The sequence below is a fragment of the Leptodactylus fuscus genome, chromosome 2, assembly GCF_031893055.1.
Source record: "Leptodactylus fuscus isolate aLepFus1 chromosome 2, aLepFus1.hap2, whole genome shotgun sequence".
Lineage (NCBI taxonomy): Eukaryota > Metazoa > Chordata > Amphibia > Anura > Leptodactylidae > Leptodactylus > Leptodactylus fuscus.
In genome coordinates, this window is record NC_134266.1 from 198,370,257 (window position 1) to 198,384,084 (window position 13,828).

Consider the following 13,828-nt stretch of genomic DNA (forward strand, 5'->3'; position numbering starts at 1 on the left):
TAATTTGCATATGGACAAAACTGTAATATTTCAAGGTGAAACCACAGTTTTAATAAGGTGACCCTAACCTTTTTTTTTCTGGGTAGCTGGTTTAATATGCATGGTTCTAAACCGTTTGAGTTATCACCACACAACAAAAACTACATAAACCTAACAAACCTTTGATGGAATAAACCTGCAAAATATAGGTAATATGAATGTTTTTAATGGCACTCATTGTGCCCTAAGAAAATAGAATAGCTGCAGTGTCTTTCAAGGAGTATGTTCACACTGAGTTTTTTGCAGGCGGATTTTGACGCAGAATCTGTCTGCAAAAATGACTTTTTTTTTTTTTTTTTTTGTCTTCAGAAAAATAAGATTGTATTTTGTTTGTTAGTGCTAACCATAAAACTACAGTATAACATGTTAGAGTCCAGTGCCATTTCCAGTGTAAATGGAGAGCTTTCAACATTACAAGTGCTTACTTGCTAGTAAATGAAATTACAACACATTACGCCTCTCCTGAGCTAAGAATACGAAGCTTAAGAATAATTTTGCGAAATATTTAGAGCAGCCTTCGCTGCTAAGGATGAACATATTACATAGGACCCATTTAAGACATTGGATTTCAGTTGCTTTTATTTAAAGGGTTTTTCCAGGGGAAAAAAAATGAAATTTTTTAAAAAGGTCTATTTCCCTCCCCTTCACACTATCCTCCCTTTCTCCCTAGCTAGCCCACCCACTACACTCTCAGCAGCCATCCTTAGACTAGTAGTTCTCACTTGCTCAATAACCACCTCCTTTGGCTGTAATATTGTGATCACCATCATATATCAGAGAAATGGCAAAAAATATAATATATGTTGGTTATGTGACATACATATATTACAGTAATACAAGAAAAATGAAAACTTATTTAGAAAGTTGGAGGGGGGCTTATGAATAAAATATTTATTATGGACAACCCCTTTAACACAGTAGTCCTTCAGCATTAAGAAGCATGCCAAACTTGGCATGTTTCCATTAATTGTGGAACTGTCCTGATTTCTCAGTACATATATATTGAAATATGTTAGAGGACCTTTCACAACCTCCACAAACTCCAGCTCCATACATTCTTCAGTAGACTCCTCTCCAGGTTTCTGGCACAGCTGGAACTTTTTTTTTTTTTTTCTCTAGCCCCTAGCATTTCTGAGAAATTGGTTTAGTTTGTTTCGGCCTCCAATATGTTTGTTGGGTTCTTTACTGTCAGGTGGGTGGTCCTGAGTTGTCTGTTCCAGTCCAGGACTGCCCACCTGACAGTAGAGAGCATATATAACATGCTGGGTGCTGAAATGGGCTGCACTGATTGCTCAGGAATGGTGGAGGGTAAAGAAAAACCTGCAGCTGTACCAACAGCTGAGTGGCTGGGAGCAGCTCTGACCTGTGTATGTCTCTGCCACAGACAAGTAACGGAGCTCCTCAGATAAGGGAGGGCGGAGGTGAGAGCTCCGGGATTTCTGAGCTCTTATCTCCTGCTCTTCCACTTATCAGTCGGTTTAATTGAATTTGGCTAATAATGGCTGAGATAGGGAGTCCAGTACCTCTGTATGTATTACAAACTGACTCAAATCCAGCTCTGCTACATCAGCTTCTACATCAGCTTCATACTGTGGTAATTCATTTACAACCAATCCCTCATTACTCACTGCAAACATAACAGAGCAAGTGAAACCCTGCCCACCAATGTGCCCAGAAAACCAGGAAGTGAAGAGAGCACAGAGCCTGCAGGCTGCCGAACAAGCGTGATGGGAATACCCCTTTAACGCCAGTTTTCTGATGTATTTGATACAGAAATGTATGCCAGCTACAAGCCACATGGCCTGCCAGATGATGCACTAAATATATTTTGAGGCAGTTCTGATAAATGTCTCCCATTGTGTGATATGCATTTGTGTTGTATAATAATTCTGCAGTCATACACAATTCCATTTTTTTCCCCTTTAGAATACATCAGGGAATGCCATGTGTGATTTGTATGTGATGAAAAGCTGGGTACCAGAATTGCAAGGATTTTTAATGTTTGCACATAAGTCAGATATTAATTATCTGCCGAGTTTTCTGCCAAGAGTATGGCATATTCTGTTTACGACGCCTACTCTCTCTCAGGCGTGAAGCATAAGGGTCATGTCATAAGAAATCAAGGCCGTTATATAAAACTCACATATCCCTCAAAAACTTAAGATTAGTGTTGTGTCCACAGGATGTCATCACTGCATGTGTGTGCCTTTTTCCATTCACTTATATGGGAGATATGGTAACTGTTATAAATGTGTCTGGGGAATACACCTAAAATGAAGTTTTATAGACCCCTATATTACAGAATACAAGCGTAGGATGACAATAAGCAGTTACTGAGCTAGATGGACACTTGGGGCACTGGCCTGAGTTAGCACTGGCATTGCAGCGCAGCATTGGCTCCTGATTTGAAAGGAATATGTCAGACGCTGGCCGTCACTGCCATCATGTGGAGCTGATTTTTGACTTGATATAAAGGAGTGACTGGAAAGCATGCAGATTGGGGGATTCTGGCAGAAGCACATGCAGCACTAGTGAAAAAAGCATGCTATAGCTGCTCATTCTGTACTTGCCACACATGGTCACGTACCTCTCCATCTCTGCTCACAGACCATACTCAGCGTTGAGACTCCTTCGTACAAATACACAAGACAGGTTGTAAAGCGTGCCCTTGCTTTTTCAGGTTGTAGAAATGCTATTGCAAGATTTGCTCTTATGAATATGTATGAGTTTCGCTTGTAGGTTTGCATGTGTACAGTATATTGGAATGTTTTCTTCAATTTTTTAATAGTAATTATGGTAGATTATTTTATATATTTTTTTTATATTAATTTTTTTACAGGCTGACAACCTGGAAAATGCTCTTTTCATACCGGACCTCAAACTTCACAGCAACCCTTCAGCTTTCAATGTATATTGTAATGTTCGTCACTGTGTCCTGGAGTGGCAGAGAAAGGAAACATCCCTTATGTTATCCTCTAAGAATTCAGTACAAAGTGGTGAGTCTGACAGTGATGAAGAGGAGGAATCCAAAGATCCACCAGTTAAGCTTCCAAAGGCAAGTGTATCCTGTGTTCCATCCTGTGTTTTTGGATTATGGTTAAGGAAGGCTTGTTTTAGTTGTATTGATCTGTTACGGTGATCCAGATCATCCTGTAAGTGCATCGGGGATGGGGCCTGATTTGCCAGATTTGTCTGCAGGCGGTTACAAATGCTGTGGCTGTCCTCTGGGATCTGTGCCCAATGTCTCCCCTTATTATCCCACTATCCTCTGTATTACAGCTGTCCAAAGGCAAATCTGGCTATGCCCCCATGTTCTTGCAAGTTGATATGCATATTTATAGAAAAACTATCTGCATTGCTTTACCAGTTGTTGTGTTTTTTTTTTTTTTTGTTATGAAGGTTAATTACTGTTCATATTAGAAGCCCGTTTTGGTTTTTTGACCTGAGACTTTTTTTTTTTTTTTTTTTTTTAAACTTATGAGCTTATACACAAAATACATCCTATCCTACTAATATTATAAATGTGAAAGTTTGTGTGTTTGGATGTTTGTGAGTTTGGATGTTTGTTCCTCAATCACGCTAAAACGCCTGGACGGATTTGCGTGCAAATTTCCACAAACCTAGCTTTCCCTTAGGATTGAGTCATAGGCTACTTTTTGTCCCACTACACAACATAGCTTCCTAGCAGGACACTCACAAAAGCAGGACTCCTAGCCCCAGGCGAACTACACTGCACTGAGGAGGCCACACGCACACTTCCTGCCTACACGTCAAGCGCACAGAAAGCCTGGCCCGCGGCGCCACAAGTCTATGCCGGCATTCCACAGTCATCCCCGACCCTCAAACTTGCCTTCCCTACCTTGCTTTGCCTGCTCAGCGGTAAGTTCCAGGCACACATGCTCCTGCTCTCTCTCCAGTCTCCTCCACCCTAGCGTTTCCCCACAGCCCGCCGCCTAGCCCATACGGGCCGTCCCTCCACACCATCCCCAAACAGTAACCGCCTCTCTGCTACACCTGGAGGCCTTACAATACAAGTGTCCCCCCCCCCCCCCCATGCTGCCTGCTCTTTCTCCTGTCTCCTCCGCCCTAGCGTCTCCCCACAGGCCGCCGGCTAGCCCATACGGGCCGGCCCTCCACACCATCCCAAAGAGTAACCGGCTCTCAGCTACACCCGGAGGCCTTACAATACAAGTCTCGTCCCCCCCCTCCATGCCTTCAAAGTTGCAGGCCGCCTCCTGGCTGCTCACCTCGATATACCCGCATACTGCAAGCTCCCGCGTCTGTGCTTACAAGACTACTATCGCGGCTGGGCTATAGACAGCCGCGATAATAGTACCGCACACAGTCTCCCATAGACGCCAATACACGTGTATTGCCGTCTATGGAGACTTGCAATCACTCAAAACAAGTTCAACTAAGGATAAAATAAAAGGACACAAACACATCACGCTCCCACGTCTGCACTTTAAATCCTACTATCGCGGCTGGGCTATAGACAGCCGCGATAATAGTACCGCACACAATCTCCCATAGCCGGCAATACACGTGTATTGCCGTCTATGGAGCCTTGCAATCACAATATACAATATCTCATTTACTGGCCCACCAACATTTTTTAACTACTTTCACAAGTCTGTGTCCGCCCAATTCTCAAAACACCGCAGACGAAGTCGCAGGTAAAAGCTAGTATGCCATAAATATCTGATAGATGGGAGTCCCTGCTTTGACCCAAATTTATTTCTAAAATGAATCGGTCCCTCTCAACACCACCCAACCAAAGCCGCCATGAAACACTTCTCACCCAGATACAACCTCGCTGAGAAGACTTTCAGCTGTTGTCAGATGAATGGAAACCGCGTAGCTTTACTCTGTCTCTGTGACTGTCATAGAAGTGAACTGTGCACTCTGTTACTGTACACTTTAGCCATAGCTGAAATTCTTCTCAACGAGGTTGTGGCTGGCTAAGAAGCATGTAATGGAGGATGTGGGTTGGCTCAATTCTATATAGATGGGTGGGACCCGCATCTGTCGGGTATTTATGCGGATATGCCATACATGTCTTGCGTGGGAAAACCTCTAAGTTTCTATATGCAGTATCCCTGCTTGTGAGCCCGGTCTTATGATTGGGGCACCGTCCCTTTGGACACCTGTTCGTTGTTCCATGGTGCTGTGAAACTTCCATATGTAAGTAACGATTGTCAGATCTTCGTGCTGACACGCTGCTAACTGGTATCCAGCCTGCATGGTAAGCACGCAGGTCAGCCTTGCTATTAAAGCATGTTACCCAGTCCATTCAGGCAATAACCATTTTGTATGAATTTCTGTGAATGCTCAGTGACACGTGCAGGGAGGGGAATGAGGTGACTTGAGCATTGCCTTTTGTAAGTTGAGGATCATGTGTTATCTGCCTTCAACCAGGACTGTGGAGTTTGTTTTGCCAAACTTCCCGTTCCTCTGTAATCCCATACTCTAAGAATACATATTAGTTTTCTTGAAAAATGGTGTATGTATAATGGAAATTACATCAAACTTACTATGGCAAAATATTATATATTACTACTGATGTTACATGCGTTAGTGTGGTAATATATTAAAGGGGTTGTGTGACAAATATTTAGCCATTATCCATACATTGCTGATTGATTGGCATCTCATCGGATTCTTAAATGGTAGTGTTTTTTTCCCCATTGTAAATGCAGCTGCAGGAAAAGCAGCCGAACCCCTGGTGGTATCAGATACGTCCTCACTCATTCACTTCACTTGAAGCCCTGGAGATGACGTGTTCTGTACTTCAGCTATCTTTGGTGGTCCATTGGCATGTGTGGGGCAGGGGCACATCTGACTCAGTCAGTGGTGTTGTTGCTTTACCCACAGCTGCATTTGCAACAAGTACAAAACACCCCTGTTCTCAGGATTGGTGAGGATCTTAGGATCACACCCTTAAGTTAAGCAATTTATCATCTACCCTATGGATAATAAATATTGGTATAACTCCTTTAAAGGTTTAAGTGTAATATTTTTACTTTGAAGTTGGAGTTGATAGATTTCTTCTTACCCCAGAACTAGCTATTCAACCCATCTTTCACCGTTATAATATAGTATATTATAATCCTGCCTATGATGATGGGATGACTGTTAAGAAGTTATTGAGGTAGCCAGTGTGAAAACGGCAAACTTGTTTTTCAAAAAATAAATAAAAAAAAATCTTTAAAATAAAACTTGATTTAACGTGATTTTTTTTTAACATTTGCACATGGATTCCATAAATATTAATTTTAAAGACATGGCAAAGGCATGTAAAGTTAATACAAATGTGTTTTTATATAGAGAATTTAGATTTCTGTTAATGTATTCTTGTATATAATGTTCTAAATGTTACAAGCTATTCAGTGACTTGCCTACTGCAGATTTGAGTATTTAAGAACTATCGTTTTCTTTTTACAGATTATTGAAATTGGTTTATGTGAAGTTTTTGAGTTGATAAAAGAAACACGATTTTCTCACCCCTCACTGTGTTTAAGGAGCTTGCAGGCACTACTCAATATTCTACAGGGTCAGCAACCAGAGGGGCTTCAGTCTGAACCCCCAGAGGTGTTAGGTAAGAAATATGTGGTGGATGACTTGAATTACTTGTAGGTTGTGGCAGTCTTCAGCTTCCAGGACATATTACATTTTAGTTATTAAAGATCTCATAATTTTTTTTCTTTTTTTTTTTTCTTTTCATTATGTTGCAGGTAATTTTAGCTTGTGACTTGCTTATGCTAGGTTCACACTAGCGTTCGGGTTTCAGTTTTTTGCGTCCAATTCGGGACTGAAAAAAACCCGGAAACCCTATCTGCTTAAGAAGCAGTTACCCACAGATCCCATAAAGTCCTGCTTGTATATTGTGAGCATAATGGGGACAGAGTTCCTGAACGCTAATGTGAACTGACCCTATTATATTCCTAAATATAATATTCTGTATGGTTTTAAATGGTTGTCCTGTCGACCTGCCATCTCTGATAATTTCATTCCTACTTTTGTCTTTTCCACAGAATCTCTCCTCCAGCTTATTTTGGAGATCACAACTCGGAGTACAGGAGCCAATGATAGCACTGGACAGTCACTGACTGCACTTTCTTGTGCCTGCCTATTCAGTCTGGTGGTTGCATGGGGAGAAACAGGAAGAACCCTACAAGCCATCTCGGCTATACTTACCAACAATGGCAGCCATGCTTGCCAAACCATTCAGGTACCTACTCATTTGTGTTGGGGAATTTACAGGTTCACTCTTAACTAAAGCTGTTTTGTTCAAGGGAATGCAGAGCATTCAATGGTGGTTCTTGTAAAAAGTGATAAGCTTAGTGAGTAGGGCAAAGAACTTAGAACTACATTTTAATTTAATTTTATTTACTCAAGAATTCTAACTTGTCTTGGCCAAAAATTGAGCTACATCACCACATGTATGTGCTTTAGAAACTTTCTGGTCAGTAGGTAAAGAGCATGGCTTAAAATGAGCCGAATTGCAATGAAGTATTGGTGTAAAAAAATGTTTTTGAGAAAGCCAGACAAAAGTGACATGTCTAGCAAGATATACCAAATTGATGATCCAGCATGAGTCATTGTGATAAATTTGGGGCATCTTCTGACTGACTGGTCTAAGTTTATGGTGTCTATATATTACTCTGGATTAGTAAATCGGCCTGAAGATCTTTAACCTCATACTGGTCAGAGCATAGTTCAGCTATGTTACATTTCGCTCGCAGGTTGGAATACTGTCTGTAGTGACGGAGCATAAAATGTGTAAATTGTGTTTTGTATGTTCATGTATTTAGTATCCAGGTTTGATCTGTATTTATTTTTTTTGCTAGGTGCCAATTATTTTAAACTCTCTTCAACGAAGTGTTCAAGCAGTACTTGTGGGTAAAATCCAGATACAGGATTGGTTTACAAATGGAATTAAAAAGGCTGCCTTGATGCAGAAATGGTCATTGAAAGATGTTCCTGTGGATGACGATGATCAGTGCCTCCTTCAAAGCGATGGCTTCTTCCTCTATCTTTTATGCAAAGATGGCCTCTATAAAATTGGTTCGGGGTACAGTGGGACAGTGAGGGTAAATAGAAAATATTACTTAAATGGTCTTGTGAGCGAAGACAGCATCTCACCAGTAACGTGTGCTTATGTAGTACTTATTGGAGTGAATCTCATTCCCTGTCGCTAAAAGAGGCAAGATATAGAACTTTTTATCAAAGCTCGATAAAACAATTGCATCTCCAAGTGCACAAAAACAATTAAACCAAGAACTACACTCTTCCAGCAATGCAATAGCCAATGTAATCTATCCATCACAAATGCCTAGGCCCCATCTCTGGGATTACCCCTATATTTGTTATATACAGTTGTTACGCCAACTGTAAATTCTTTTGTTTGTATTCCATGGCTGCAAATGGTGTGGCTATTTTATAAAATATGTGAAATAACACTTGTCATTCGAAGCCAAGGCATACCCAGATGCGTGAATTTATGCTTATATGACCCCCTAGCTTAACAGTATTTGCCAGGAAAGTCTGGGAAATAGGGGGCAATGAGATGGCTGATTGTTACATTGACTGTTCTTTTATAGAGTGTTGCATTGCTTGGGGAACTGTAGTTATTTTTTTTTTTTTTTGTTTTTTTTTGTACACTTGGGATGGGGAGGGGGGCATACCAAGATCGAATAAGTTTTGCATTCAGACCCTTTTATTGACAGGTAATTAGGTTATACCTACTGGTTATGGGTTATTTTATACATGTATTATATTGGTTCTATGCAGTCAAGTTTAAAGGAATCTCCCAGTTACTTTGGTTCAGCAAATGCCTTCTAATTGTATGTGGAACTTTGATGTATTTCACATATATATCTTTAGAAGGACAGAAAAATCAATAATATCCTGCAGCCAAATCATAACCTTATTTTTTATGTTATGGATCTTTTCAAGGCTGAATCTTTTTCTGACCCGTGTGTTTTTTTTTTTGTTTTCCTTAATTTTCAGCATGTGTTAAATAGAACGTATTTAAGAGTCTTGCCATTTGTATGTATACTTCAGAGTACTGTATATAAGGGGTAAACGTAAAAGGTGCGCCATGGTAAAATTTCTTTATTGTACTTGACTAAACTGATCACCTTGTTTCTATTTCAAAGGGCCACATTTACAATTCTACTTCCCGTATCAAAAGCAGAAGAGAGAAGAAGTCTTGGTTAGGTTATGCTCAGGTATAACGTGCTGATTTATTTGTTTCTCTGGTTATTCATGTAGTATAGATAATAAATTATCTTGACAAACTAATATGTCAAGCAAAATGAATTTCCACTTATGAGTTATATTATAAAAGGCTGTCCAAGGTGCAGTAGCATTTTTACATTGATAACTTATCCACACGATAGGTTATCAATATATGATTGGTGGGTGTCTGATGCCTTGACCCTTCACTAATCAACAGATTTGGCTGCTTCCACGTACTGGAAGCTACTGCTGTGGACAGGATTGGAAGTGGCTATGTTGCTGCATTCTGCATTAGGATACGCTCACACGTTGGAATTTGCCTCGGGTTTGGAGATGGATTCTGCTCAGGATCTTTCCTGCATTGTTTTCAATGGGAGGCAGAAATCTCAGCAGGGCACTAAAAAAAGAAAAAAAAAAAAAAGGTCTTGCTCAATCTTGCTGCAGATTTGATGACTTGAGGCTCCCTGCTGATTAGGTCCATTCATTTGGGCCTAATCAGCAGTAGAAAGCCCATCATGGCTAGACCATGTCTGAATATGGCGACTGAAAATTAAGAGGAATTTTCTGTTTTCCATTGTGTGGACATAGCCTTACTGCAGCTCTGCAACTATTATTTGAATAGCAACAGGGCTGCTTCAGTACCATAAGTAGTATTCAATTTTACTATACACAACTTTTTTTAATTTCTTTTATAGGGTTACTTGCTTTACAGAGATGTGAGCAATCACAGTATGACAGCCATTAGGATTAACCCTGAAACTTTGGAACAGGACGGAACAGTTACTGTGCCAGGTAGACACTAGAACTTTTTCATTTACTTTCCAATTGAATGTTGGACATTTGGTAAATTTTTTTTTTTTTTTTTTTTTTTTTTTTTTGGCAAGCAAATGGTCTTCTTATTCATCATAATTAGAGCTGTTACTTTATTTTGTGGATTTTAAAGGGATCCTATCTTTGCAACACATTTTTTTCCGAGTAACATGTTGGAATAGCCTTAAACGCTATTCTTCTCCTTTTGTTGTCTTCTCCGTGTCACCGTTCCATAGGAATCCTGGGTCTGTATGCAAATGAGTTATCTTGCAGCACTGGGGGCGGGCCCAATGCTGCGAAAGAACTCTCTCCAGTGCCGCCTCCATCTTCGTCAGTGCTGCCTCCGTCTGGCGCAGGTTTCAGACTTCTAGGCCTCGGGCAGAGCAGACTGCGCATGCCCACAGGCCACGACAAAATGGCTGCTTACAGTACTATTATTGAAAATTATATATATATATATTTATAGTATTGCTGTAATTGTACCAGACAAAGCTGCCATGTTATTTGTGAATGCCATAAAAACAAAATGCAATAAATGATAGAATTATGGTCTCTTTTTTCACACTGGCACCACAAAAACGTTAAACGTAAATGAAGTTAATCATAACATATGTACCCCAAAATGGTGGCAAATGAATAAGCCCTCACATAACTATGTTGACAAATTTAAAAAGTTATCAATTTTGGAAAACTGGGAAGGAAAATATTAAAAAAAACAAAACAATGAACATTAATGTACAACTACCCTGCATCCTTAAAGGGTTAAAATATTCAATGGTGCTGCTGATCAATCAGTAAAATAAAATAAGTTATGGTCTTGTGTTTACAGGCTTCCCGGCTGAGTTTAGTAATTTGTTTGGCAGGTGACTTATGCAACCAATGACGGGCCTCAGCATTAACCTCTTCACAAATGGCACAGTCTTGACAGGATGTCACGTTTTTGCTTTTTTTTCCTCTTCTCCAATCTTTCTGAATGTTCTTGGAGTGTTGGCTATGATAGTGCCCCCAAAACTGTACTCTCCCATACGAGGTGTGATGGACCTTTTCAGTGCCATACACATTAATGTCCATGGAGCAGGCATTGGTCTGAATTCATTTCTGACCACTCTGCTTCCTGTCTGCTCTAAAGTCTGTGACATGGCAATAACAGTGAGCTCTCCGCTCGCTCCTGACGCTGCCCATAATGCCAATGAACATCTCTCTTCGTACTGCTAGAAGCTCTGTGTTTCTAACCTGCTAGGATAGTCTGCTAAGGAAGACAGGCCAAAATTAAAGTAAGGGTGATCATCTTTGAGCAGGGGAGCAGTGTTCTTCTCAAACACGCCACTTACCCCTGGGGGTATTACAATATTTGCCCTGCAGGTTGAGAATCACTGCTGTAGACTATATGAAACACTGATCTCTATATTGTCCTGGGGCTTTAGATAAAGCAGCTGTGAATTTGTTTGCTCTATTCTGTCTGTCGAGTTGCTGTGTTGACTTATAACATGAGTGTTTGACAGTCTCCCTGTGTACCTCTTAACCAGACATACTTTGATAATATCAATGACATGTACTTATTTCTATTTGATTTAGATTGTAATGCTGACGGACAGAACATCCTCTTTACTGATGGAGAATTTGTCAACCAGATTGCTGCTTCTAAAGATGTAAGGATTTGCCTACTTTGAAACCTTTCTATATAAAAACAGTGACTTTACTAAAGTCTGTATTTCTAGTTAATGAATGTTAAGGCCAAAGCACACATTTCAGTGACGCAGAGTTTTATTGCTGATTTTTGCACCTTTTTGAGCCAAAATTGTGAGTGGCTTGAAAAGGAATGGAAAATATAAAGGATACTCCTAACGTTTTCCTTCTGTTAAATCCATGTTTCCGTGCAGTCGGGCCTTTAGTTTTGATGGTGGGTTTTTTTATGTTAAAAACCTGAACAGCCATGCAGATAAAGCATCTGCACTTTAACCTGTGACTTTACCCACCTCCTGTGCATTGTTTTTTCAAGATCTGCACTCCAATAGCATTGTCACATTTTCAGCTTTCAATGGCAAGAGTGGGTGGTCCTTAATAAGGAGCATGTGACTGCTTAGTAGAAAAAACACCTCCCAGATATACCTTGCTCCTTGTGTTTTCTAACTGCTGCACTGGCCATTACATACCTCCCAACTTTCAAAGGATAAAGAGAGGGACTGACTTTGCGGACGCTATGGCAAATTTAGCTCCACTCACTTCTATGTTGACTCTGCCCATTCTCATTAATCTTTTTGCGCCCCCACACTGTATAATGCTCCTACAGTCACCTTAACATTATATTGCCCCCACATTGTAATGTTTCCCTCCAACTGCCCCACAGTATGAAGTCCCTCTCCTGGTGCTCCAGTTTAAACTGTTTAAAATGTCCCTCTTCATCTTCCACCAGTTTAATGTCCCCTCTTTACTTGCCACTAGTTTAATGTTCCTCCTCCATTTGCCCTCAAAGTTTAATATAATAAAAACAAATACTCACCATTGCTCCCATGTTGCTCTATAGAATACTCTTCTCCCAAAGTGTTCAGGGAGCTGCAGGCGTGATGTAAGTGACGTCATGACATTGCGCCTACTGCACTCTGGGCCAGAGCACATGGGGCATAGTGGCGAGGCAGGAGCTGTTCCCGGACTGCTCTTGCTTCATCACTGTAGGCAATTCATCTGTGTACGGAGTTACTGGACATACCTACCGCTGACTGAGTCAACGGGACAGGACTCTGAAGCTGTCACGCTGAACTTGGGACGGTATGCTATTTCTCCTAACAAATCATTCATGCACTGCAATGCGTGCTCCGTCTGTTAGGATGGCACATACGTGGTTATGTAGCCCTGATCTAATAAGCAGCTATAGTAAAGTGAAAGAAAATGTGTTTATCCTGAAAGAAGATGGACTACAGATTGTATCTGTTGACTACAGTGGTAGGAGTAGGGGGATTTCATTGGGCTTTTTCTAGTGACTTATACACTTTTGCTAGTTGCTTTTAATAGGATTTTGTAACTTTTATAAGAAATATGATTGTTGTGGGAATACACCTTTAAGGGTGAATTCAAACACTGCATAATTTTACTCTGCAAAGAGCACGTCCTCCTCATGCCCCTTTCTTGATATCTGACCAGGATAGTTTACAAAGTCACTAAAGTGGCGATCGTCATCTTGGCATATGTTGTACAAGTGAGCAGCAAATCCAATAATAAAATAAGACCATGAACTAAAGACCTCAGTTATGACTCTGATCATTTATTATTTCATTACTTTCTCTAGGATGGGTTTGTTGTTCGAATATTTGCAACTAGCACAGAGCCGGTGTTACAGCAAGAATTACAGCTTAAACTGGCTCGGAAGTGTTTGCACGCTTGTGGCATCTCATTGTTTGATTTGGAGAAAGATTTGCACATCATAAGTAAGTCTCTGCAGAATGTCCCTTCAGACAATGGTTGCGATGCTGTCTTAATGTAGTTCTTAAATATTATTTTCTGATAGGAATGAAATGTAAGAAAGTCATCAATTTCCTGCAATGGCACAGGCTCCCCCTGTGACTAGCTGATCCCAAGGGGTCTTGTTGCTGGGACACCCAGTCAGCTATTGTCTTGGAGAGTCTCTGACCACACTTTGCTGCAGGAAACCTGAAATGTAACACTGTTCCTATGGAAAACGATAGTCATTTGTGTAATGTTCAGGAACCAATGACATTCCAGAGTTGTTCTCTTGCTGTCA

The 13,828-nt window shown here is 40.6% G+C and overlaps 1 protein-coding gene across 2 annotated transcripts in view; it reads left to right on the plus strand.

The window, feature by feature from the left end:
* MYCBP2 (MYC binding protein 2) overlaps window positions 1-13,828 on the plus strand; it is a 149,555-nt gene that overhangs the window by 30,372 nt on the left and 105,355 nt on the right. For both annotated transcript variants that reach the window (XM_075265391.1, XM_075265389.1), the window contains exons 3-10: window positions 2,879-3,094; window positions 6,484-6,637; window positions 7,074-7,270; window positions 7,890-8,132; window positions 9,201-9,272; window positions 9,978-10,074; window positions 11,668-11,741; window positions 13,376-13,514. In XM_075265391.1, coding sequence (XP_075121492.1) covers window positions 2,879-3,094; window positions 6,484-6,637; window positions 7,074-7,270; window positions 7,890-8,132; window positions 9,201-9,272; window positions 9,978-10,074; window positions 11,668-11,741; window positions 13,376-13,514 — 1,192 coding nt within the window. The remainder of the gene's footprint in view (window positions 1-2,878; window positions 3,095-6,483; window positions 6,638-7,073; window positions 7,271-7,889; window positions 8,133-9,200; window positions 9,273-9,977; window positions 10,075-11,667; window positions 11,742-13,375; window positions 13,515-13,828) is intronic.